General features: G+C 33.9%; 1 protein-coding gene across 3 annotated transcripts; it reads left to right on the top strand.

The window, feature by feature from the left end:
- The first annotated feature begins 1291 nt into the window (after positions 1-1291).
- Positions 1292-27159, top strand: DCUN1D5 (defective in cullin neddylation 1 domain containing 5). 3 transcript variants are annotated; one of them, XM_060160297.1, is made up of 8 exons: positions 1292-1697; positions 3711-3802; positions 8903-8973; positions 9385-9476; positions 22881-22989; positions 23073-23177; positions 24895-24997; positions 26813-27159. In XM_060160297.1, the coding sequence occupies exons 1-8, from the start codon at positions 1612-1614 to the stop codon at positions 26866-26868; spliced, it is 714 nt and encodes a 237-aa protein (XP_060016280.1). In that variant the 5' UTR covers positions 1292-1611; the 3' UTR covers positions 26869-27159. The 3 variants fall into 3 exon arrangements, with proteins under 3 accessions (XP_060016280.1, XP_060016281.1, XP_060016282.1); XM_060160298.1 differs by lacking the exon at positions 3711-3802; XM_060160299.1 differs by lacking the exons at positions 3711-3802; positions 9385-9476 and having other exon boundaries at positions 1647-1697.
- Positions 27160-27922: the final 763 nt, after the last annotated feature.

The following is a 27922-nucleotide window of genomic DNA, read 5'->3' as shown; positions in this document are numbered from 1 at the left end:
GTTTAGCTTTTGTAGCTCACTTCTTGAAGAAATAAGCTTGGTTATGTCTAATAGGGTTTTGTTATTGTCCTTTGTTTTGTTTTGTGGGATTTTTTAGGCACCTTTTAAATCAACCTTACTGAGGAGTGACATTCATACAATAAAAGGCATACATTTTTAGTTGTACAGTTCAATGAGTTTTGACAAGTATATACACCACCACCTTAATCAAGATATAGAATATTACTATTATCTAAAAAGTTCCCTTGTGCCTCTTGCAGTCAAGTCTTCCCCCTCCATCACCACCCCAACCCAAACCCCAAGCATCACTGATAGCTGTCATACACATAATTTTGACTGTTCTAGAATTTTATCAAATATCAGCTTATGTTCAATTTTCCAATTGTCCCATAAATGCCAAAACATTGTTTATGCCATTTGAATAAAGATTCAAAGAAGAACCGCATACAAAAAGTGATTGATCTATTTTTAAAGTACCTTCTAAAAATTTCCTTCTCTCTCCCTCTTTCTAATAATTTGTTGTGGAATCTCGTCATCTTTCTTGTAGATCTTCTGACAGTCTAGATTTTGCTGATTGCACTGAGTTTTAACAGTTCTCTGTCCTCTACTTACAGATGCTATTTCTTTTTAGAGAATTGATCTTATTAAAAAAAATTTTTTTTTTGCCTCATGCACTTTTAATTGGGTTGGAGGATTACAGAATTCTAGAACAACATTCTTTTGATGCTAAGTAACAGGGAACTGCATAATCCCTTAGAATTGTCCTTCAAATTCCTCTTTACTAGGTCAGCGATCACCTACTGTCTCGGAAAGGTGAGCTCTGTGAAACAGAAATGGTGGAGCTAAGTTTTAATAAGAGAAAAAGTAATAAGCAGAGGTCAGGGACGACGGAGAAGTGGGGATGGGTAAGTGGGAGGCTGATCGATGGCCCATAAAGAAACATGTATTTAAGGGGTGGGAAACAACGTTAGGTTACCGCACGGAAGAGATCAGAAGTGAAACCTGGCTTACTTTACCAGGTTATTTTTAACGCCAACTGCAGAGTATTAGTGGTTTCATAAGACCTTTTTGGGGGGTGACTTTCAGTATTAGCACAGGGTGGAAGCTTCGTGAGAAAGGTCTGGATACACTGGACAACCTAAGGTAGTCAAACGATCAATGTATTCCAATTTCCCCAACCGCGGAGTCCACACAGTGTAACCCAGCTGGGCGGAAGGTAGCGGGGACCCTCCAAAGCCACGCCCCTCCCAGCGTCCGTCTCTGCGCTTGCGTCACTTCCGGCCCTGGGCGATTCGCGTCCGGGTCGGAGTGAGCCTCTTGCTTTCCGAGTGTGTTAGTGGTGGAGGTGCTACGCTGTCCGCGTTCTCTTCCCAGTGTGATCGAGCCGCAGTGCCTGCCGGCGAGGAGTATCCGCTGCCTCGAGCAGAGAAGGACGAGGAGGGGACCTGGGAGCGGGCAGCGGCCGAGCTGGGCCGCTCTGGGGCGGGCTGGCGACTCTGCTCCTTCGCTTGCTGCTGTCTCTGGGAACCGGGTGCCAGCACTGAGGAGTCTTCAGCTGACAGCAAGCCCCTTCCCCGGCTCCCCTGCCCGCCCTGCCGGGGAGGGCGGAAGATGCCGGTGAAGAAGAAGAGAAAATCTCCTGGGGTGGCAGCGGCAGTAGCGGAAGACGGAGGCCTCAAAAAGTGTAAAATCTCCAGGTACCACCTTCCCCTACCTTTCAGTCTTACCTCCTCTGCTGCAGGGCTAGAGAAGAAGGAGGCGGGCCGGGTCTCCGGGGCTCGGGCTGGGGAGAGGTGAACCCCCTCTGATAAACCTAGGTGGGAGGCGCGGAACCGCGCGAGTCTGCGCTCGGCTCCACCTCATGTTCGGTTTGTGTGCTCTGGCGCCAGCGAAGGGACTCGGAGAGTCGCCTCACGTTGAGCCTACGTGCTAGGGAGGGTGGAGAAACAGGAATGCGTACGCAAATTGCCCTCTTTCCCGTTACCCCCTACTCCCTTAATCCCTTCCCCCTCCTTCCTTCCAGACCTAGAAGTGAGTACAGATCCGTGCAAGGGTCACTTCTAGAATTTCTTTGTAGAGTGTGAAGAAAGGAATAGAGCACGAGGAATTTTGATCTGACAACTGCCATGGGAATGGTAGAAAAAAAGCTCCTTATGCTGTAATTGCCCTCCAGATTTAGTATTTGGAGTGATCTAACCCGGACCATCCCAGTAGGAGCCCCATTTTCTGGAAGTATATAGCGCCTCCACCTGAGCCAAGTCCTTATGTGCGGAGTTGGAAAGGCCCTGCGTGCGTTTTGTTTTTCAGCCATCAGGATGCTATTAGCTCTCAATATAAATATTAATAATTTGAGAGCTATTGTACTCTGTATCCTCTTGGAGAAAAAGAAAAGGCAGAGCTGTAGTTGTATAGCTCTTTGATCCCCTTGTAGCGTGTCATTAAGGCATTACAGCAACGTTGTATGCTGCAAAAAATCATTGCAATTTAGGTGTGAGAAGTGAGTTTTTAAAATTCCCTTTTCGGGTGTCTTGACTGTATTAGTGGTTGGCACTTAATGTAACAACTTCAGATGCCACCATTTAAAGTAGCCAGCATTATAAAGAAGAGATAATGATAGAACTATCCTTAAAGAGAGGTCTGCTTAAAATGTGAGGTAGGTGACTTCTTTAGTCTGCATTATCCTTTTTGTAATTGGTTGAATTTTTTTCCTCATTACTGTGTTTGGCAAAAGAGCCCAAGGGTATTTCTTGGACTATTACTGTGAAAGATACTGCTGTTTTCTTATACCTCTTGATAACTCATACTAGAATTTGACATAGTTACTCCATTAGCTCATATTTTTTGAAACATGCAAATTAGTTTTTTGTCACATTAACTTGTAGTAATCTTAATTGTATAATGTATCAAAATTATTTAAATTAAGCACATTAAAACTGCTGAGCAGTCAGTATTATTAGAACTCAGGTGATACTTTGCTCTATCAACTTAAAATTTTAAATATGGCACCCTTATTTTATATTACATTATTCAGTTGCATAAGTTATAGCATTTCTAAGTCATTGTGGTAGTGTGGAACCTTGAGAAAAGGTTCTCTGTTCATTAAATCCTCAAGGCTTTGGCCCAATTATTTGAACTGGTATTATCTGTTAGGGTTTTTTTTTTTTCTTTTTAATCTGTGGAATCTAATTATAGCCTTAACTCCTATATTATCTTTTGTCTTTAAAATATTGATTTAAGCTTGGTAGATGATAAATAAACAACTCTTAATATATAATATTATTCTGAAATATTGATTCACTGAGTATCAAAATATACTTTGTAAGATTTGTTTTCAAATTATACACATATGTAATTTCCATACAAATCAGCAGAAGAATCACTGTAAAGATTTGTACCCAACTACCAGTCCTGGATTGAGACCATCAGGTTGAACTTCTGTGTGGTCTTTTGAAATCTGGGGGAAATAATTTTAGTGATATTTTTGGAATTTGATAGTGAGCAAAGTAGCATTTGGGTTTTGTTAGACAGAAATTTTTATATATAGATTACTGTTTCAAATTGCAAGTATTTAACAATTCCAATTTTTCCCTATAACACCAACTGTAAAAAAAAAATACTTTGGTTTGAATTGAAGTAGTTCATATTGAACTTAGCTTTTCACTAAAAGTTGAGACTTGTTAAAATTCTTAGGCATTTGTGTGTTTTCTAAGCTATTGCAGATCCCAACCCCCTGCTAGACTAATAAGTGGAGAGGAACATTTTTCAAGCAAGAAGTGCCTGGCTTGGTTTTATGAGTATGCAGGTAATGAAATTAATATAAGAAGATAACAGTCACATGCTTTAAAACGTTCTTTTGGTTTATTCATTTAACAAATTATTTATTGCAGGCCTGCTATGTGTTAGTCCTTTGTGCTGAGATCAGGGTCAAGACAGAGGATTATGGTTAGGCTAAGAATTTGTTGCCCTTTAAGGCTGATATTTCTTTAAATATATAATTCAGTATATGTTTAATGGGAGGAGTGAAACTCATTTACTGTTAGTAAAATTTGTAAACAGATTCACTTATTGGTTTACATCCATTGGCTACAGTAGAGTTGGTATTCTGGAAAACACAAAGTATGTAATAAAACATTTTATATTTGTTTTTCTTTTCAGTTTTCTTTTGAAATTTTTCTGAACCATAAACTGACATTTTCTGAAACTCTTGGGAGACATAGTAAAAGATTTAAAACTCAGGTATATCATTACATGACAGATTTACCCTTTAATATAATTGCTATTTATTTAGCCATTCATTTCTACTGGAGATGCAATAATAAACAGACTGATATTAGTACAGTGTACTATATGCTATATTAGGAAGATGCACTGTGAGAGTTCATAGGAGAAATGTATGATCCAGCCTTGGAAGTTTCAGGGAAAGCTTCTTCAGGAAACTAATTTAAACTACAGTAAATCCTATAAGTGGTGAATGAAAAACTCTAGGACTAGGGTGAAACTGTAGTTCAGAGGTAAAAGTCAAAGCCTGGGATGAGGCCAACGAGTTAAGCAAATATATGAAAAAGAACACTTGTTTTCCATTTATTATTAACTTCTTCATAAGCATATATGAAAAGAAATTTTTTTCCCCTTAGAATGATTTAGTTCTTTTGGAATTATTGATTTTAAAGTTTTTTTTTGTTTTTTTTTTTTTCTTTCCTCCCCTTTGTTTCATTTCTTTTACCTGCCTCCCTGGTTGGGTTTTTTGTTTTGTTTTGTTTTTCCCCTTTTATCACTATCATTCTCAGAGTGTTTGTTTAGAATAAAAGTGTATATGCAGTCATTGTCTTGTATTTATTGCTAATCAAGTTAAGGTCTCAAGAGTACTTCGAACTTAAGGTTAAGGTTTAGGCTAACTGTATGGAAAATAAGACCATTTTGGAGGACAGTAACTTCACTGTTGGGATCCACTGAGTGATCCCAAAAGTATAATTTAAAAATTGTTTAGTAACAGAACAGATTCTTTCTAGACCAGAAAAACTGCTATTACTGGCATCCCAAGACAACCACTAACCCAAATTAACTAGAGGGAATTCATTTTCTTTTGACCTCCATTTAAAATGTTGACCCAGTATTCAAAATGCCAGTTTTAGCAGTAGGTATGATAATGATACAGAATCAAAAGGTCAGTTATCTTATTTTGCCTATAAAGCGTACTAGATACCATAAAATTAGTCAATTTTTTTTTCTTTCATGCTTGCTTGTTTTACTTCTCGTAGGGACTTTCCTGGGTAGCATAATATTTGATTTAAACATTTATTTCCTATACAAGCATTTTTTAATGGCCAGCAAAATAATTGCTATCTTTATTACAGAAATTGTGCTAATTATATAATTCTCCTATGACCATTCTGTTAAGTAGGTGGTGTTATCCTTATTTTCTAGACGAGGAAACTGAGGCTTAGATTAAGTGATTTGCCCAAGATCATACAGTGACGAGAATCTGGATTCAAACTCAGGTCATTCTGACCATAGAGCCTATGCTTTAACTACTACTGTCTTATTTTAAAATATGTACATGGCAGCTAGTTTTCTTTTACAAAGAAAATATTAGTAAGTGTACTTTAGGTTAACTTATCTTCTGTCCTTCACTGAATGATGCATATTTATTGAGCACTTGTAGGTCAGGCACTGTGCTAAGTGCTGGGAATATAGTGGTAAACAAATTAGACAAGATCCCTGCCCTTGAGGGACTTGCCTTCCAGCAGGGAAGACAGACAGTAAATAAGTTAAGTAGGTAAGATAATTACAGATTGTGGGGGATTATACAAGTAATAAATATGGTATGATTCAGGGATAGAAAGTAGAAAGTTGGGATGGACTTTCAAATAAGGTGAATAGGGAAGGTCTCTCTAGAGGTTACTTTGGTCAGAGACCTAATTGATAAGGAGGTGCCAGTTGTTTGCCAAATAAACAGTAACTGGGATGTCCCTTTTTAAAATGGAGACAATAATTGTGCCTACTGAGATAATACATGTTAAGAAAGCACTTATCGCTGTACCTGGTTAAATATAGTCAGAACCCAATAAGTGTCAGCTATTATTAAAAGAGTAATAGTATTGCAGCATCAGATTTACTGGTTGTATATTTTCACAATACTGTTCCAAAATTAACGGTATAGTTCCTAGGTAGTTTATGTTGAAGGTACTGTGTCATTTCATTGAGCAGATTTTTTTTTTTTTTTCTCCTGAGCATCTGCTATGGCCGGCATTGTTTTAGACCCTGCAGGTATACCTGGGAACATTTCCTTATGGTTATTAAAACATCAGAAAATTGATTTTTTTTTAAGTTTTAAAAATGTTTTACCACAAATCTTATTTATATATTATAGGTCATGTGTGATAAGCCTGATGATTTTGCCCTTTCATAACACCTCTCATCTTGAGTGCTATTTACATCAGGAAGGATTCAGTAATACATTGGGCCTGTTACTGAACAAAAGCATAGAAGGTGAAAAGGCACTTTTAAGGTCTTATAAAGAATCAGAAAAAAGGTGGGATAGAATGCATGATCCTAATAAGTAACCAGCTGGTAGAGTGAACTAAATCATTTTCATAGATTTTTAAGTTGAGTGGAAGCCTATTTTGTGCCTGAAAAAGTCAGTTAAATTCCACTCCAGAGGTTTTACCCTGGGAGTAGTTTTATTGAAGAGTTTGTTTCAAGAAGTATAATTGATGTTATGCAATCTGGGGAAAAGAACATTAGTATAGACCTTGTTTTAGATTTAGATTTTTGCTATCATTATTTGCATTGCTTTGTGAAAGTCACTTGTCATTTACAGAAGGGTCTTATATCTATCTTATATATCTCCATATAACATAATTTAACTTGATTCTTATCAAATTTTAATCACTAATCTCCCATTTTCTAGGGAGGCTATATTTTATGACAGTAACTGATATTTCTTGACATGACTTTCTCTTCTAACTACTAATGATGGCAGCTTTGAGGGCAAGTCTGCTTTCTTGTTGCATTAGAAAAGTGTAGAATATATTTCCATCATGCCTTAAGAAAAAAACTTTTCTTCCATTAAATTTTTTATCTGATTTTTACTTTCATCCAAACCACATATAAGGATTCATATTCAGTATTTTTTAACACCTTAATTGTATATGTGTGCTTTTAAAATTACATAATTAACACATTCTCATAAAAAACCCCTCCAAATATATATTAGGAAGTGAAAGTTTCCTGCAATTACCACCCCTTCACCTTTTAACACCTCACTGCATAACTAAGTGCAATGCTTATTTAAACTAGAAAATTTTTGAAAAGGTTTTGGTTTCAGACCATGTTGTGAACATCATCTTAGCAGCTTGGACCTTATCTGAGATAGTAAGAGTTTAACTGGTCACATATTGGATGGTCACATTCTTCTATGAAGAAAAACCATAGGACATTGGCTACATGTTGTGCTTGTGAACTAATGGTGGTGATATAAAATGCCACCTGAGCAGCCTTGGTCTAGTCTATGACTTACAAATCTGGAGTATTTTCAGTCCTTAAGAAAGGAAAACAAGTTTCTCTTAGCTACTTTAACAATAATATTTGAAGACTGTATTTTCTTTCAAAAACCAGGTGTGGTAAATATTTCTATCATATTTTATATTTTAAAATTTGTTTTACCTTCCTCATTATATTTCAGGTGTACAACATAATGATATATGTATATATCGCAAAATGATCACCACCTGTCACTACACATAGTCACAAATTTTGTTTTCTTGTGATGAGAGTTTTATGATTCACTCTCTTAGCTACTTTCAAATACGCAAAACCGTATTATTAACTATAGTCATTCTGCTCTATGTTACATCCCCAGGACTTACTAAGTTTGGAAGTTTGTACCTTTTGACCACCTTCACCCATTTTGCCCACCCCTGCCTCTGGCAACCACCAGTCTGTTCTCTGTATTTGAGTTTGGGGGAGAGGAAGGGGGTTGGTAGATTGCTTATACAAGTGAGCTCATATGGTGTTTGCCTTTCTCTGTCTGACTTGTTTCACTTAGCAAAATGCCCTCAAGGTCCATTCATGTTGTCACAAATTTGTTTTATCAAGTCAAAAAAGAGACCTAGCAATGATGTAATTACTATATGGGAATCTGATAACGTAAAAAATATGAGAATTGGTGTACTGACTTATATTTACTGTTACTAAGGAGAAAAATATAAGGAAAATGTCCTTAATTTTTGGACTAATAATAGACATAGCTAATTGAGGGATTAAACATTTATTTCTACATTAAGATGACATAATGCTTATGCTTTACTGTCTGTTTTAGGACCAAGGAAAATATCTCATTCTGGAATCTGAATGTTGTAATTTCCTTACATCATTATTTTCATAATGTATCTTAAAACTAGTAAATTTTATTTGGGTATATTTCAGAAGGTTAATGAATGACCTTCTGTTTTAGTAAGAAACAGATACTCTCCTTTGTTTACTGTCTTGAATTGTGGGTTGGTACTGGCACAGTCTAGTAGAATAAGAAGCTCAAACCTTCTTGTGCTTCTTTGTTAATGCATTGTGAAAAATTTTCTTCAGAGGAGGTTCTCAGTAAACGTATTTTTAATGGATAGGTTCAAGTTATTGTACAAGCTAGCGATTGATACTAACGTTGCTTTGTTTTCTGTTTCCTTAATTATATTTTATAATGTGGTTTTCAAAGAGTATTTCAAAATTAAAAAATTTTTAATCTGGTGACAAATATTTATACTTTATCAAAGGTATGCCAAAATTCAAATTCAGTTATTCACAAAAAATGTTATGGTGTATTCATAGATGCCTTTAACACAGTGACTTATGTTTTATGTTGATATTAAATTATAACAATAAAATATATAAATTATTTTTGTCTTTGAAGGTCCTGATGAAGTTGTAGGGCCAGAAGGAATGGAAAAATTTTGTGAAGACATTGGTGTTGAACCTGAAAATGTATGTTTTATTTCTAAGTAAAATGGAATACAAGTGGGGTATAGCATATTCATAAATTTCTAAAAATTGGAACACTTTAATCTTATCAGAAGATTTTGTTTCTTCATGAATATTGTAGATTTTCATTTAGGTTTTTTTAAATGTATTTAAATTGGGCACGTGTTCTCTTTCTTGATACAAATGTCATTTGTAATAGAGTAAGAGAGATTCTACCTTCAGAAATTGTTAGAACTTTTTGCTTTTAAGAAATTGGCCCATCTAAATTTCTTTACAGTTAATAATTCCAGAGATTGTACTCTTTAATAGTTAAAGGATGGAAATAGTTGTATAAAAATGCTCTCCATGATAAATATAGACATGATTATCTCTATGCTGACTTTTCCCCTATCCTTTATGTTCTGTTCTTTCCAGATTATTATGTTAGTTTTAGCGTGGAAATTGGAGGCTGAAAGCATGGGATTTTTTACCAAGGAAGAATGGTTAAAGGGGATGACTTCATTACAGTAAGAAATTTTTTTAAAAAACAAATTTGATGGCCTATTTGAAGATCTTAATTGATATTTTGTGCTTCGTAGTTTTTTGGGAGTAAGGTTTCACCTTAAATTAATCAAATTGGTTTGATCTAGAACAATCAGTTTAGGATTGACAAAATTTATATTATGGTCTTTGGCAAAATGAACTGTTACTCCAGTTTTCATATTCCCTAAGAAAGAACCTAAGAACAGTTCTATTAAAACTCATTGACTCTCTTGATGGGTGAATTAGAGATTCATGATCAAAGTTATTTACTCACGGGATGTTTGAGTGATAAGGGATTTCCTTCTCAGAATGTAGAATTCTACTACATGAGGAGTTTGTTCTTGGGCAGTCCTAAGCTCTGGGGCCTCCTCTCTCTTCAGTTTTACACTTGACTTAAAAAAGAAATTTGATATATAAAAAAAAGAATGTCTGTATGTGTATAACTGAGTCACTTTGCTGTACAGCAGAGATTGGCACAACATTGTAAATCAACTCTACTTCAATGCAAAAAAATTTAAAAAAAAGAAATTTGAAGAGAGTTACATGATACTTTTATTATTTCTTTTTTGCCAAATGAATCTCATGAATACAAAAGTAGAAATATTGTTTGGCTCCTGTGCAACCGTTAGCCATTTTATAGTTGTATACTTTCAGTTTAGGATGCTGCCTTGGGACGCTTTTATAAGTTATAAAATTGCTTCTTTATAAAAATAATTTGATTTTGGCTTTTCAGAGTAAAGTGTGCTTAGTTTCAGAGTCAGTTAGTAATTGTGTATTAATTTTATATTATGTCATGTTCCTGATGTTCATGCAGGAAGTTATTAATAGTCAACATTCTAAAATAGTTAGAGCAAGCATAAATTTATAATATTTTTGAGCCCCAAACTGGAGGTTAATTAGCCATGTGATTTCCTGTTGTGATTATGCTTTTATTAACACACTTAACTGTTCTTTACTCCTTGTTTGCCTATCCTTAAATTTCAAAATACTTGGTTATTTTTTTTAAGTGTATTTGTTCATATGAAACTTAAATATTTATATTTGGATTTTCAGTGTCTAATGTTTTGTAATTCTCCTTTTTAACCAGTATTAACATTTAGATATTTTGTGTGTGTGTGTTTGTGTATATATATAAATATATATGTGTGTGTATGTATACACATACACATATGTATATGTATATATATTTGTTTAATGTAAAAATCTTTGCTCATATGAACCAAATCATAGTTCCTAGAATAGAACATAAAATCAACCCTCTCACTTTTATTACTTATAAGTGAGATGAGGAGTCTGAGACTCAGAGAGGTGAAGAAAATTTTTGCCAGAGTTTACATAGTTCTTAGTGGCAGAGCTAGGACGTAGAATTTAAATTTCCTGAATACCAGTCTACCATACTGTACTTCCTATTGCATCATCCCTTTATGTATATTCCTTTGTTACATTCTTTATAAAATAGACGGCCATTATTAACTTTTAAAATCATAGTATTTATAACCAAGACTGCCATTCATCTAGGTGTCATGACATGTCAAATTAAAATGTTGATTCTGAAATTCTTTGGGCTGTTTCTCACCATTCAATTAGCTTTATAGAGAAAGACAAAATATATAAGATTATGCAAAGAATATAAACTAATTTCATGTAGCTCAGTCTGTTTTATTAAAATTTATATCAGTTGTGGCTTGTCAATTGTAAGACATTTTATTTGGCATTACAACTGCTTTATGTACTATTCCTACTGCTTTTTTTGTCTATTGATTTTTAAAATATCTCAGCTAACAATTGTTTGTGTATTTTTAAACCAAATGTTTCTAATTATTTATGTTTTTGAATTACTTGATATAATATAAAGAGCCTCTGTATAACAGAAATATGTAAACACAAAGTGTTTCTAGTATTTACTTGTGAATAATTAGCATATAGCCTTGGGTATATGCTAGGGAAATTGATGAACCCATGAACATGTTGTTTATTAGCGTATCTTTCCAATAGGAAGTTCACAGGCTTTACAAAATAAAAGCAATATTTAGGACTTAAAATTGACCCAGAGGTTTCTGTTTCATTCATTTATTATCCCCTGCCCATCTGCTTAGAACTCTATAGTGTAGATCTTTAAAGCTACTAAAATTAGGCAAGCACTCTTGACTGGGAAAATGTTATTTTTTTTTTTTTACCCCCAATGATCTAGATTGCTTTGTTGAAGTACAGAGTATCTTCTCTTAATTGGCTTAATCTTATTACTCCCTGAATCTTCTTGTAAAGAACTTGCTAGGAATAAAATAGTTTAAAATGTAAACCAATAGAGACAAAAGAATCTATAAAACTTGGTTTTTAAAAATGTATAGTTGTCTAGTATACTTAGTTTTATATAATCATTATAAAATGTAAAATTTCACAGACTTGATTCCTTTTATAGATTTTTCATATTTTTAGGATTTAATTTAATCTGGACATAGTTATTTGATGGTTCCTAAATCATCTTAATGTAGTTATCAATTATTTCAAATTAATGAATTTTAACACGTAGAAAACTTTAAGTAGAGCTCTGCTAAAGAATAGCAACAGTCTGGTAGTTAAAATGTATATTATGGTCAAGAATAGGGGACTGTCATAATCATGGTTAATTATAATCTGTAACTGTATAATGCTTAACAGTTTTCAGAATCCTTTTTTTTTTTTACATTTATTTATTTTAAAGCTGTTATTCATACAGACTTTCCACAACTGAATTGTCCTTCTCTTTTGTGTGAAAGAATTTATGGGTATGAATTTGTATATAATTGGACTAGAATGGCCATTTTTTTAAGTTTCGGGGATGTAATTGCCGTATCCTTTCCAGATACTTTGCTCTATTTCATTTTCATCATTGTTTAATAATAATCAAATTTCCCTTCAAGTCAGATTTAATTTAGGAGATATTTAAACACCTATTTTATCTAAAGTACTGTGCCGCTTACTGATGATCACAATGAGGCATGGGACACAACTCTGTCCCTTAGTTACATTTCATTAGGGCGGGAAAGGCATTACTGCAGCCATACTGTAACCATAGGCATACTGTAACCATAAATCCAGGTGGGATGGGACAAGTACTAGAGTAAAAGTACCAAATACTATGAAAGCACAGCTGCTAAAGAGGTTAATTCCAGCTGAGTAGACGGGAAAGTCTTTACTGTAGGTGTGGCATTTGAACTGGACCTTGAAGAATGATTAGGATTTTGATGGTTGAGGGTATAGGAAAATGTTGTTTCAAGAAGAAATTGTGAGCAGAACCTTGAGAAAAGAAAACATATGTCTAGTTTGCTAGAATCAAAAGGTACATAAAGAAAATTGACAGAGTAGTTTTAAACTCCAGATAGTTGGGATAATGGCTACATTATGCAGGGCTTTGACTAATATGTTGAGAGAGTTCAAACCATATGTTTTAGCTTGGGAAGCCATCAGAGATTTTTGAGCATAGGAATCATCAAAGATTTTGGGGATAGTTTTCAATAGAGGAGGTTTTTTTTTTTTAAGGTCATAGACTCTTGAGAACCTTAGAAAATCTGTGGACCTTATCCCCATTAAGATGCACATCTGTAGAGGCAAGATTCCAAGGATACTTGAAAATTTTATTCTGGCATACCTTACTGGAGCGGATAACTTTTCTCATATCTACTAGCTGAAAGTTTGTTGTTGGAGCATCTACCATGCTGTTAGAGAAAATTGTGGGCATATATCTTTGACAAGAGTATACTTGATTATGATAATGAAAAAAAGAGCCAAAAGGATAGCATCTGACAAGAATGGTAGTAACTAAGCTGTCTGCCAGTAGACTACAAGTTGTACACCTTCTGATCTCCATATTGAGCATTGTACTTTGAAGATTATAGGCTTAACTGGCTTCACTTTCTTTAGGAGAGAGGAATGGGGAACATTTATACAATTTTTTTGGTGGGAGTGGAAGAGTTGAATAGATTGGATGCTGTGGTGTCTGTGGTGTATGACTATCATTCACTTAGCATTTTGGGCCCAAGTACTAATTGCCATTGGCATTCTTCCCCTTTGCTCTCCCCCAGAGTCATCAAAACAATTTCAAAATGCCCCCGCTCCACATTTCCAAATACCCCCCAGAGATGGATTAATTGTATGGTTCGGATTGATACACCTGATTCAGAGAAAGTTCTAGTCTATGGCCATACCACTCTCAATGCGCCCAATCTCGTCAGAGAAAGTTCTAAATCCATAACTTGGTGAATAAAATTCTTCCTGTTACACATCAGTGTGTCATGGCATTCTTACTGACTTAATGATTAAGGAAGATAACCTCACTTAGATCTAATATATAAATGAAATTTTTTTCTCATTTTAAAGGTCTTAAGTGAAGCAGAAATTCAGAAGCCTCTCTTGTTAATCAGATGTTTAACAATACTCAAGAAATTAATTCCTAAGCCTTTATGTTGAAACTTAAACCCATTTCACTGATTCTAACAGCAGTGACCTTGGAGATTGCTGTCATATTGTGCCAGTGTTCCCTAAAATCTGTGTGGTTTTATTTGATTGTTATTTTAAAAAGTGCGATTCTTACTTTCCATGCTACACTAGTTAAGTATGCATTTCTTTTTAGTTCAGGGGAAATAGTCTTTCTAAACTTGCCAAGTTAGGAGGTGTCAACATTATTAACTCTTGTGAGTCTATTTTGGGGCTAGATTAACTATAAGAATCGTGTTTAACTGCTTGGGCATGATTACTGGTTTTGCTGGGTCTGGTCACGGTCTTTATGATGTTGGTAATAGATACGGAAGTTCGTGCTCTTATTTTTTTCGCTCTTCTCCAAGAAGAAAACATTAATTGTCAGTTCTATTAAATTATTTCTCAACTGAAAGATGTAGATAAGCGATTATAATGATAAGAAATAGTTTGGAGCGAGCCACCAATGTGAAGATGATTTTTCAGCCATTTGCCTCAAAAGGAGCCTGTCAAGCTAAGAACTGTGCTACGCATTTACTACCTGATTCTCATTTAATCTTACGGTTGTCTCTTACTGTTTTTGTGGTTTTAAAATGGGAAACAGATCGGTAAAGGTTAAGTAACTTGCCTAAAGCCACATGACTGGAAAGTGGAGAAATTGGAATTTTAACTGGTCTCTATTTGACTTGAAACTTCATTCTTTATCTCTGTCTTAAGCTTGTTGAGATCATATCCTAAGTAATATTGTCACTCTATGTACCTATGGAATGTAAAATATTTGGGAAGGACTGTAATCTCTTGGATTCTTATCTCCTTGAGAGACTTGTCAGTCACTACTTATACACTTTACAATTTTGTTTGAACTACAGTTTTCCACTAACCTTTCCCCAGGTAGGAATTTTGAAACTTCTTGTAATTAAATTAATATATCATCTACTTTGTGGTTTATTATTTAACATAATCTTGTTAAATAATACTTTTATTTAACAAATAATTTTGGAGTGCTTCTATATGCCAGGCCCCATGTTAATATGCCACGAGGATGATTTTCAAACTCTGGTGGTAGTGAGAGATAACTTTTGAAAGTAGGGAGGTATCCTTTAACTTGTTTGCCTTCCTGAATCGCAAGTCTGTTAAGATTCTGCATGAGATTTTGTGTGAAAATGTGAGTCACATCACTAAAAAAAATGTGAAAAGCACTGCTTCAGGAAGCTACAAAGATTTACAGAAAATGAGGCCCCTACCTAAAATAGATCATGATGGGGAAGGGAGTACATGTACCTAGCTACTTTAGTACTAGTACCTTCTGAACATTTTCAGTTGATAACTGGAGATATTGAAGACTTCATTTCCTAATTTTCAGACAGCTTAATAGTAGCATATAATCTGAGAATTTGTTTCTTTTGTGTATTCTTCTAGTAGAAGTTAACTGCATTTTCAACTTTCATTAAAACTTTTTCATATAATGAAGAATTTTTGTACTAATAGAAGCCATTTATTGAAATAGTAAGTAATAAATTTCTAATAAATGATAAGAATAAATTTTTCTTGTTTCTGCATGAAACATTTTGTGCACTCATTCATATGCAAGGAACTAGGCCCCAGACAAATTAGATGATTAACTTATCCAAATTTTGATTTTTGTTTCTGGCAGTTATGGCATCCTAAATGTGCAAACAAACCATTTCCCATATTAAACAGTTAAATGTCGGATAAATTATTAAAGTATCTTTTAAAAAAACACACCTGGACTTGAATGTAAATTAAGAAAAATAATCAGAGGCCAGAATTTATAAGAGATGGTGATTCCATAGGGATCTACGGAGCTGGCATTTACCCTGAGGATACCTACCTATTCTTAGTCACCTAGGATCTTGCCGTTTATCTGTGCATGTTGGGAACTGGAGACAAATTGCAACGAGAATCAGATCAAAACCTCCTATATTTAGTCATTGAGGCCAAACCTACCCAATAGATGGAGACTTGATTGCTTGGGCTTGGTTCTGCATATACAGTTGGAGGCAGAGGGCTTCTGGTTGAGAGAATTCCTAATTAAAAGCTCTTTGTGGGGAGTTCCCCAGTGGCCTAATGGTTAGGATTCCGGTCTTTCACTGCTGTGGCCCGGGTTCAGTCCCTGGTGGGGAACTGAGAACCCACAAGCCGCATGGCACGGCTCTTCGTCAGATTTAGGCACAATCCAGAAACGTATTTTGGAATTGTCCCAGGTAATCAGTACTCCCATGTGTTTCATGGAAGCAATTCTTCTGTACAGGAAAGCATTTTAAACAGAAGCCTCAATTTCTGCAGAAAAAATTTCAGTGATCATTAACAATCAGAAATCACTAAACAAGTTGTGAAACAGATCTTAAACTTTAAAATAAGACTTTAAGGCTAGTATTTTGAATAATTATAGTCTCAGTATAAAATAACTACATTTAATGTGTTTTAAAAGAAAAAAGAGGAATGGTCTCAGATGATCAGATTTCAGATAATTACATTTCTAAAAGTGAAATATATAAAAGATTTAAAACTCAATAGGTGAGCTGCAAAGGAGATAGATGTAAATAAAATAGGAATCAGTGACCTACAATATCTGAGGAAAATAGGAAAGAGGTTAAGAGCTATAGTGGATAAATTTTTTTTTTTACTGTTAAGTTTTGAGAGTTTTCTCTATATTCTAGATTTAATTCCTTCATTGAATATGTGGTTTGCAAATATTTTCTCCCCCTCTGTAGCTTGTGTTTTCATTCTCTTCAAAGGAATTCTGCAGAGCAAAAGTTTTAAATTTTGATGATGTCCAGTTTATCAGTTTTTCCTTTTTATGTGTTTTTGGTGTCAAGTCTTAAGAATTCTTTGCCTAGCTCTAGATCCCGAGAATTTTTTCTTACATTTTTTCTAGAAGGTTTATATTTTTACATTTTACTTTTAAATCAGTAATCCATTTTGAGTTGATTTCTTTAAAAAATATGAGACTTAGATTTTGGTTTATTTCTTTACCTGTGGATGTCCACTTGCACCAGTACCATTTGTTGAAAAATCTCTTTCTCCTATTGAATTGCTTTACACTTCTGTCAAAAATCATTTGGGCATATTTGTGTGGTCTTTTTCTAGGTTCTCTGTTCTGTTGATCTTCTTCCACTACCACACAGTGTGGATTACTTTAGCTACATACTAAGTCTTGAAGTCAGGTAGACTGATTTCATCTTTTTTCAAATTTTTTTTAAGCTACTACAGTTTCTTTGCTTTTCCAAAAATTTTAGAATAATCTTCTATATTTACAAAAAAATCTTACTGAGGTTCTTGTTAAACTGAATGTGAATTTCAGAATAATTACATCTTTACTTTTTTGACTCTTTCAATTGGTGGAAGATAGGTATGTCTCCATTTATTTAAGTGTTTGGTTTCTTTCATCAGTCTTGTGTCAAACATATGTCCTGTACATGTTTTGTAAGAATTAAACCTAAATATTTCATCTTTATTTTGACCACTGTAAGTAGTATTGTATGTTTAATTTTAGCATCCACATGCTCATTATTAATATATAGAAATATAATTGATTTTTTTATGTCCTGTGACCTTGCTGAACTCACTTATTCTAAGATTCTTTTGTGTGTATTCCTTGTGTTTTCCACAGACAGTCATGTCATATGATTATGACATGAAATAGGGACAGTTTTATTTTTTTTTCTGGTCTGTATGCCCTTTATTTCCTTTCCTTGAAATATTGCATTGGCTAGAACTTCTGTGTTGAATAAGTGTGGTGAGTGCAGACATCCTTTTTTGGCTCCCCATGATGAGGTAAACACGTCAGTCTTTCACCATTAAGTACTTTTTCTGGTAGGTTGTTTGTAGGTGCTCTTTATCAAGTTGAGGGAGTTCTCCTCTATTTCTGTTTTTCTGTGAGTTTTAACATGAATAGATATTATGTATTTTAAATATTTTTTCTGCGTTAAATCATATAATCATGTAATTTTTCTTTTTTTAGCCTATGAATGTGATTACATTGATTTTTGAGTACTGAATCAATCTTGCATACCTGTAATAAATCCCACTTGATCATGGTTTATAATTATTTTTATATACTTCTTAATTCTACTTGCTAATATTTTATTATGGCTTCATGAGGGATATTGGCCTGTAATTTTATTTTCTTTCTTTTTCTTATTTATTGAGGTACAATTGACATATATAACATTATATTAGTTTCAGGTGTATAACGTAATGATTCAGTATTTGTATATATTGCAAAATGATCACCACAATAAGTCTAGTTAACATCCATCAGTATACATAGCTATAAATTTTTTTTTTCTTGTGATGATTTTTTTTAAATACTGTCTTTTTCTGGTTTTGCTGTTAAGGTGATACTGGCTTTATAAAATGAATTGGGAAGTTTTTCCTTATAGTTTATGTTTTGAAGGAGGCTGTAGAATTGGTCTTCAAAGATTGGTGGAATTCTCCAGTGAAACCACCTGAACCTGTAGATGTCTTTTATAGATGTTTTTAACTTTTGAATTCAATTTATTAATAATTTAATAGTTACATACTCAAATAGTTAAAATTTTGAGTGTTGTATTTTTTTTTCTTTTTAAGGAATTGGTCCATTTCATCTTAAGTTGTCAAATTTATATCCTTTTGATATCTGCAGGTCTGTAATGATATCCTTTGTTTCATCCCTGATGTTGGTAATCTTTGTCTTCTCTTTTTTCTTTGTCATTCTTGCTAGAGACTTGTCAATTTTATTGATCTTTTCCAAAGAATCACATCTTTGTTTCATTGATTTTTTTCTCTAGAAAAGATTCCAAAGGTAGGAGCTTAGATTATTGATTGAGACTTTTTCTCTTTTCTGATGTTTGTATTTAGTGCTGTAAATTTCCCTGTCAGCACTGCTTTGTGTCTCACAAAATTTGACATGTTTTTTTCATTTTCATTCAGGTCAGTATATTTTTTGGTTTCCGTTGAGACTTGCTCTCACCCATGGATTATTTAGGAGTTGGCTGTTTAGTTTCTAAGTGTTATTTCTAGTTGGGTTTCATTGTGGTCAGAGGACATATTCTGTGTGATTTCAATTCTTTTATATCTGTCAAGGTTTGTTTATGGCTCAGGATTGAAAAGAATAAGTATTTTGTTGCCATTAAATAGAATGTTCTATTAATGTCAATTAGATCCTGTTGATTGATGGTGCTGTTGAATGCTTCTATATGTCTACTGATGTTCTGTGTAGTTGTTCTCTCAATTGCTGAGAGAGAGGTGTGGAAATCTGTAACTGTAATTGTGAATTTGTTTATTTCCCCTTTCAGTTCTATAAGTTTTTGTCTCATATTTTGCAGCTCCATTGTCTGGTGCATACATTTAGGATTGTTATGTCTTGGTGGATTGACCTTTTGTCATTATGTAATGGTCCTCTCTATTCTGTTAATTTCTTTGCTCTGAAGTCTACATTAGCTGATATTAGTGTAGCCACCCCTCTTTTCTTTTGGTTGTTTCTACAATATATCTTTTTCCATTCTTTTACTTTCAATCTGCCTGTATTATGTTTGAAGTCAGTTTCTTCTAAATAGCAGAGTTAGGTTTTTTTTTTTTTTACCTACTCTGTCAATCTCTCTCTTATAATTGTTATATTTAGGCTACTTATATTTAATTTAATTATTGATATATTAGGGTTTAAGTCTGCCCTGTATTTTATAATTCAAAAAGTTCCATTTGGTTCTTTTATATATTTCTTTCCTTAGACTTTGTATTTCTTTGCTGGTAGTGTCTATCTTTTCATTTGTTTTAATTTGTTCATGATTGCTTTTTGAAGCATTTTTATAATAGCTGCTTTAAAATCTGTGTCAAGTAATTCTAAACATCTCTATCATTTCAGTGTTTGCATCTATTGATTGTCTTTTTCCTTTCTATTTGAGATCTTGGTTTTGCTGTGGCAAGCAATTATTTTTTCTTCTCTATTGAAACCTGTAAGATTTGAGTATTACATTATGAAACTCTGGATCTTATTTAAGCCTTCTGTTTTAGCTAGCTTCCTCTCATACCACTTAAGCAGGAAAAGTGAGGGCCACTACCTTATTACTTCCAGCCTATAGAAATCAAAGTTCCTCACTCTGCATCTGTTGACATCCGAGGAGGGAAGTCCTCATTACTGTTAGCAGACATGAGAGTTTTAGGTCCCACTAGGCCTCCAATGATACTTTCTTGTTCCCCAAAAAGTCTCTACTGACACTACTAGGGTGGTGGCCTTGTTCCTGCAGTGATGGTGAAAGCCCTGACTCTTTATAAATCCTCCTCTGACACTACCTCAGGTCAGAGGAGGATTGGCTGCTTTTTACTAACTGGTGGGAGTGGAATTTCATGTTCCCCATGTGGTTTCCACTACTGACACTGCAGAATTTGAGAGGGCAAACTCCTTATACTCTGGTGAGGGTAGACCATTCAGGTCCCCATTCAGTCTTTGCTGGCGTTACTGGGGTTTGAGCCAGTTTTTTCTTTGGTGTTTGACAGGAGAAGAGTGTTTCTTTCTAATGTTTTCTGTCTTGTTAGGCTGCTTACTTTTGACTAGTGGGAGAGCAGGCTTTTTGTTTGTTTGTTTTGTTTGTTTGTCTGCCCTCATTGGCATTTCCATTTTTCTGACTCCTTCATCTCCAAGTCTGCGATAGACAAGGCAAAAAGAAAACCCAGGGAACATACTACTGTATTGTTTCTCAGATTCTTTCAGAGTCTTCTTATGTTTGTTTTATATATAATGTCTAGGGCTTTTAGTTGAATTAGCAGGAGAGATAGGGAAGAGAACATTTACTTCATCTTCCTAAAAGTAGAAGTTATTTCTTGTATCTATTTTTTTAAAAAGCAAACCTTCTGCCCTCCTTCACTATTCCACTTTAGAGCTCTTTTCTCTGCTCCATTTTAGAACCAGACTCTTTGAAAGCAGTTGTCTATGCTTATTTTCTCCAGTTTCTCTCTTCTCGATCTTTCTTTTAAACCTATTCTAGCAAAACTTTTATCCCTGCGACTCCTCTGAAACCACTCTTGTTAAGGCTTCATTTACAAGTGAATAATCAAATCAATAATACTTACAAAACTGTGGCTGAAGCTAAAATTGTACTTAGAGGGAGGTCTATAGTGTTAAATGTTATATTAAAAGAGAAGAAAAGCCTGAAACCAAATGAACTGGTATCTAATTTAAGAAGTTAGAAAAAGGATTAACCCAAAGAAAGCAGAAGAGATAAAAAGATGTCCAGACCTTACTAAAATAGAAAAAAGATACAATTGAGAGAATTAAATTATGGCAAGGTGATTAAGAAAAGCAAAGAAAAGGCAAAAATATATAAACATAATAATCATATTAGAAAATATTATAAATATTTTAATTGGCATATTTAAATAAAATTATATATGAAATAAATGATCAGAAAAGTGTATAAATGACCAAAACTGATTCAAAAAGACATAGAAAATCTGAATGGTCTGATAGCCATTTAAAATGCTGATTTAGTAATTAAAAGGTTTTCCTTCCCTCAATGAAAAGGCCCAGGTGGATTTTCAGTTGCTGGGTTTGGACAAATCCTAATTCCAGTGTTCAGTAAACTTTTTCAGAAAACAGAAGAAAGGGTACTATTTCTCATTTTTTTTTGTTTTTGAAGCTTATGGTATAAGCTTGTTATAGAACTAGAAAAGAGAGTGTGAAAGAATAAAATTTACAAGCCAGTCTCACTTATGAACATAGCAAGATATCTAGCAGTGTATAAAATAGGTAACATGACCAAGTTTGGCTTATTCTAAGAATGCAAGAGTTAAGTAACACTAGACATTTACACCTTAATAAAACAATAAGTTACTACACATCACAATTTTGATTTAGAATAGTGAAAGTCTTGGTTAAAACTGAGAATGCTAGGTGTCTACGTCATGAGTACTAAAATTCAGTTTTGAGTGGAATACAGTTGGTCACAGTAGATGGTACAACTAATTTGATCGGAGGGAGTCAGATGATCTCAGAGAGCGCAAACTGTGAGTTAGGTTTTGATGAGTAATATTTTGTCAAAATGTTAGAAGGAACAGCATATCAAGTAGATAAAATAATGTGTGCTAAAGCATAGCTGTGACATTTGGGAATAGTAAGTGAAATTATAACTAGAGCACAGTTATATTTTAAGGATATTGGGCCCTGGCAGGAGATGAGACTGGAGATTTGTGCCAATTGTGAAAGGCTTTGTCTGCCTTGCTTCTTCCTAAGTAGGGGAATATATCAACCCAGGGGGAGTCAGAAAGCCAGTAAATATTTTTGGACATTCCATCTCTTTAGCTTCTTATACTTCCTGTCTAGTCTTTAGAAATAACACGTATTACTTGTTTGCATTCTTTTGTATATGTGCCTTATGTGAAGTTAGGTGCTATCACTGATTTACTTTGATTTTTTGTTTACTAAAAATGTAGGAATCTGAGTTTATGACTGAATCACTAATGTATTTCCTCTGAGTTATATACTAAACTTGTAAAAGCAATCATGGCTAATCTCTTTCACCAAGCTGGTGCCTAAGAACTTCCCAGTGAAATTTGTATCAGACGCCTGATTAATTTTATTTGTTCTGTCATCTTAACTTTATTTGTGGTAAAAGCACATTTTAGTACATCTCTTTTTATCAAATATTTGTGATTTTATTCGAGTTTTTGATGGAGTTGTGTTTTTTTTTAAAGAAAAGTTATTGGAGTGAACTTTCATTGATTGCCAGATTTTCTTTTATCATCTTTCCTTTTTGTATTGCATTGGTAGATACAAGGCAATAGTTTGTTATTCTAAATTTGTGAATCAGAGAATTTTAAACCTAAATTAACTTCATAAATGTGCTCAGTTTTTTCTTTAATGCATTTCTTCTAACCCCTAAAGATGCTTTTATTTAATTTTCTTAATTATGTAATATGTTTGATTTTTTTAATTTAAGGTGTGACTGCACAGAAAAGTTACAGAACAAATTTGACTTTTTGCGCTCACAGTTGAATGATATTTCTTCATTTAAGAATATCTACAGATATGCCTTTGATTTTGCAAGGGTAGGTGGAATTTCCATGTTTTCAATTTTAATATTTTTTTAATCTTGAAACCACACTTAGGGAAACTTTTACCTTTATTTTAGGATAAAGATCAGAGAAGCCTTGATATTGATACAGCTAAGTCTATGTTAGCTCTTCTCCTTGGGAGGACATGGCCACTGTTTTCAGTGTTTTACCAGTACCTGGAGGTATGTATGTGTTTTTATTTTTAAAATAATATTTTAAAACTTAAGCTGATTGAAAATATTCCTTTAATTGAAGAAAAACAAGTAGATTTTTTAATACTGTGCTTTTTAAAAATTCTGCTTAAGTGTTTGAAAATTTGTTAAAATGTGTATGTATCCGCTGTCATTTTTAGACATGAGTTCATGTTCATTAACATATTCTGTACATAAGTTCATTTTTATTCCCTGCCTTGCAACCCCCCACAAAAAAAAAAGATAAAAAAGAAACCTTCAGAAAATATATTTAAGCACAGACATCCTTCATGTAAAATTAGTTTCTTGGGATTTTTGCAGGAGAGAATATATGCTAGTGCACAAATCTCAAGCTTTCTAAATCAGGTTTCTCTCTGTTATACAGGGTATTAGGCTGAAAAAATCAATATAAGAGAACCAATTTTAGTATTAAAACGTAGGTTAAATCTAAAGAATTAGAATAAACTTTATGTACACAAATATGAGGATGTACTTAAATATAGTGATTACTGAGAAATGTATGCTGAATTTATGAAGAAAGTATTCTTTTAGGTTTATCATAGCACCTTCTGTATGTGGTGGTTTGAAGAAGATACTGTCCTTTTTTTCATTGCTTTCTTTAGTTTCCTATCTGTTTTTGTGCTTCTTTCTATTTTATTTTGTTAATTTCATTTCATTTCATTTTTTTGTATACTTCTCACTTCTCACTGTTTCTTGAATACAGATGCTTTTTCTTCGAAAATAATTTCTCATAAAGCTGGTTGTTTATCATAACAAGTTCCCCAGATTAGTTTCGTTTAAAACTTGTGATAATAGACAGTGGTATAAGAAGGTCTTATGTGAATGGGTTTGTGCACACTTAAATCTTTAAGCCTAATAAAGTAGATTGGTTGATGGATGTTATCAATCTTCCTCATATTAGTAGTTTTGGGGCAACGATAAGTATAACTCTGTAAAAATATTCCCCTCTAAAAGGAGCTGAGAGAAGTAAATATTTTCAAATGCTTGTTATGTGGAGGGTGTTTGACATACATTATCTTTTTAAATCTTTATAACACCATTTTGAATTATGTTTTATCTCCACTTAGCCAATGAATAACTTTCCCAAGGTCACTCAGGTAGCAGAAGTGAGATTTGAACCCAAGTCTGTACCCTTTCCATTGCCTCCAAAGATGCCAACTTCAAAATGTGCTAAACAGTAAATCTTACGTAAAGAAATGATTTAGTGAGAAGCAGTAGGAGGGAATATACTGTGTTGGGAAACATTGTATAGCTTGATCTCATTGGTGATTACACAAGCATATACATTGGTAAAAGTTTATTGAGTTTTACCCTTACTATTAGTGCCCTTGACACTCATGTTATTCCTCAAGAATGAAAGAAGGGGACTTCCCTGGCAGTCTAGCGGATAAGATCCATGCTTCCACTGCAGGGGTTGGATCCCTAGTGGGGGAACTAAGATCCCGCATGCCGTGCCCCGCCCCCCCAAAAAAATTAAAGAATGAAAGAAAAATAAAGGGAAAAATAAATTTGATGAAGTTGACATCTAAATGACCCTGAGGATTCTCTTAGAAACACAAATAATTAAAAGAGGAATAAATGTTTTAGGAAAGACTAAATCACAAAAAGGTTATAACTGTGTTTATTGAAGTCAAGTCCTAATAAATAGTGCTTGTTCTGTAATCCAAAAATTATATCATTTCTACAGCAATCAAAGTATCGCGTTATGAACAAAGATCAGTGGTACAATGTGTTAGAATTCAGCAGAACAGTCCATGCCGATCTTAGTAACTATGATGAAGATGGTGCTTGTAAGTATAATGTTTTCCTATGAAAGTAAAATTCTTAAAACTATTAAATGAGAACGTGGATTTGTGTAGCATTACCATAAAGGATTTAAACTTCCTAACAATTTCTTATTTAATTGTGTGAGAAGTGTGGAGGAGGCAGGTGTAGAAGGTACAGAACTTAGATTGAGCAACATTATAAAATCTGTGCTGGTAAATGAAATATTTTCGGTTACTTGGTAGCTAAATTTAGAATATAATTTCTGCAGCTGGAAGCTAAAATTCTGCTTTATTCCTGCCTTTCCTGGCATTTTCCTATGAAAGAAAAGTAAAGTCATGATTTTAAAAATAGGAAAGCAGAACCTCAGCTACAATAGCAGAAGCTTTAAAATTAATATCATAATAGCCATTCACAATATGGCAAATGATGTCAAAGTAACTTCCCTCAGGAATTATTGAGTAAACAGGAAATGAAATATTTACAATTTTTTAATCCTTCAAATTAAAATATCTGTCCATCCCCTTCAGTGGAAAATCCAGAATGCCATAAAATAGAACTTTGAAGTAATGATAAATTATTTAGATAAGCCAAACGAATTCTCACGATAAATTAAGTTTTTATTTCCCACCATCAGTTTGGTTGCATATGTTGTTTTAATGTTGTGAAGGGTTACATAGAAAAGATACATTCCTATAAATGTAAACTGAAATTATGGACTTATTTTTGTGACACTGAAGAAACAAAATACTGAAGAAGGGATAACTTTATTTCTTTCTATATATATTGTGTCTTCCCCCTACAAAATAGTATAAAATTTAATATTTTTAGAAATAATACCTTACAGCAGTAAACTGGCAGCCCAAGGACTATGTCTGGCCTGCAAATGTGTATTTTCATGTGCATTTGAGTCAACATTATAACTGAGACATTTTGTATAAAAATAAAAGCTTCTGGATTTGCTTGAAAAGTTAGAAAATCTGACAAAACTGTTCCTGTGTTCTTTTATAGGAATTAGGCTGGAACCAAGTAGTGGCTTATGTTGGACTTGCATTCTGGTGTGTTGGTCCACAGTATGCCAACAACTAGGTTGCTTTTCAGTTGCCATTTATTATTATGCTGGTCTGCTGTTTTTCTTACAGTAGAGAAATATGTCTATCGAAAGCAAGAGGAAAAATGAGACCACCAGAGGGTTGTGTGCTTTAAGAAGAATAGGGCAGGCATATTTCTTTGTGGCAATGAGTTTCCTACATTTACAAAAAATAAACAGTGAGCTTATTTAAACTACCTATCTGACTTTTGTAAGTAAATGAATTTGAACCCCCTGCGTTATAAAAATATCTTTTACAATAGTTCTTAAGTCAGGTATTTGTTAGGTACTTGCTTTGTGTTCAGATTTATACTAGGTCCTATTACTGGAACAATATATAAGTCTCTAATATGGCCACACCTTCAATAAACTGTTACAAACTTCTTGCTGAGGTAACAGAAATAGTACGTTAAACACTTTTCAGATTGTTTAATAATTAAATGGCAGAAAGCTGTGGGCAGTTAGAAAAAGAGAGAGGTTAATAATGACTTAGTATTGGAGAGTTCATGAAACAAATCTTGAGAAGCAGGTTTCTACAAATATCTATTGTGGAAAGTCCCTTACGTCAAAAGAAAAAAGAAAAAAGGCTAAGAAAGCACTCATTAAGTAGAATAAGGAGGCTGAAAGGAAACCACCTGGAGAAGGGAAGGGTCAGTTCCCTATCATCACCACAGAGTTTGTGGGGAGTTTGTTTTATAGTTGGAGAGATGTGTTCCCTGAACTCTAATAACATTGCTCCTTTTATTTCTAGGGCCTGTTCTTCTTGATGAATTTGTCGAGTGGCAGAAAGTTCGTCAGACGTCATAGCAAGAACTATTGTGAAGAAAATGCAAACCTTTAGATCCTTACGTGTGTACAAGCTAATGAGACGAGGAAAAAAAAGAAAAAACCAAAGGGGTGCATTTTGACTCATATGAAAGACTTCTCATAGTACATTTTTTTCCTTTTTTTTAAAGGAAGTTTTCTTGTTACATGTTATGGGCATTGAGCCACACCTCTTCCGAGACTGAATATTGAAGTTTTTGTTTTGAGTTATGTTTATAACATTTATTTCAGAACAATAAAGATTCAGATTTGTGACAAAGGCCTTAAAGTGAAGATGTCCCTTGAGTGTCAGAGTGGTATTTATTTTTGTAAATTTTAATTCTTGAATTTTAGAGGTCTGTCATACCGGGAGTTTGTGGAATTTTAAAGATTTTAAACAATCTTAATATTTGGCAGTGTAGTCTGCTGATGGTATAGCTCATTATATTCATTTCTGCACAATTAGAAAGAATATTTATTGGCCTTGACTTCTGGGGTAATGATTTTCTGATGCAGCTAATAAAATACATTTCTGGATATTGGAAGTGCTCCAGCTTTCAGCTGTGGTTTTCTGTGAAAGCTGCCAACATACTGTGCACATACTCTATCTGCACAGTTTAGAATTGGAAAGATTATGTCTAGTTATTTTTTTTCCTAACCATTAAATAGTATTGTCAATAAGCATAAATCAGCATTGCATGTATATTCTTAATGTGAATTTTAAGTTTTCTGTATTCTATAAGTTTAAAAATTTCATTTATATTTGAAAGAGCAAGGTTCATATATTAATGGTTTCAAAATCAGACAGCCTTATGAGAGAAATTAAGACTAGTATTGAAGCTATGTCATCATCATTATTGTTGTTGTTAGTGGCATATATATATGATCTTTTTTAACTGTCATTTTGTGATTTGGGGAGTTTTGTTGAGGGCACCCCTCCTCCATCTCTTTTTTGGTCATAAGGGAACCTTAGCTCTGATGTTGTGGACTTAGTTAAAATATATATTGGAAAAAATATATAATAGAATAAGGACTTATGGGAGAACTCTGGGTGTAA

The sequence above is a fragment of the Lagenorhynchus albirostris genome, chromosome 9 (assembly GCF_949774975.1).
Source record: "Lagenorhynchus albirostris chromosome 9, mLagAlb1.1, whole genome shotgun sequence".
NCBI classification, from domain to species: domain Eukaryota; kingdom Metazoa; phylum Chordata; class Mammalia; order Artiodactyla; family Delphinidae; genus Lagenorhynchus; species Lagenorhynchus albirostris.
Note: the sequence above shows the minus strand (reverse complement) of the source record. Positions and strands in the feature narration are given on the sequence as shown.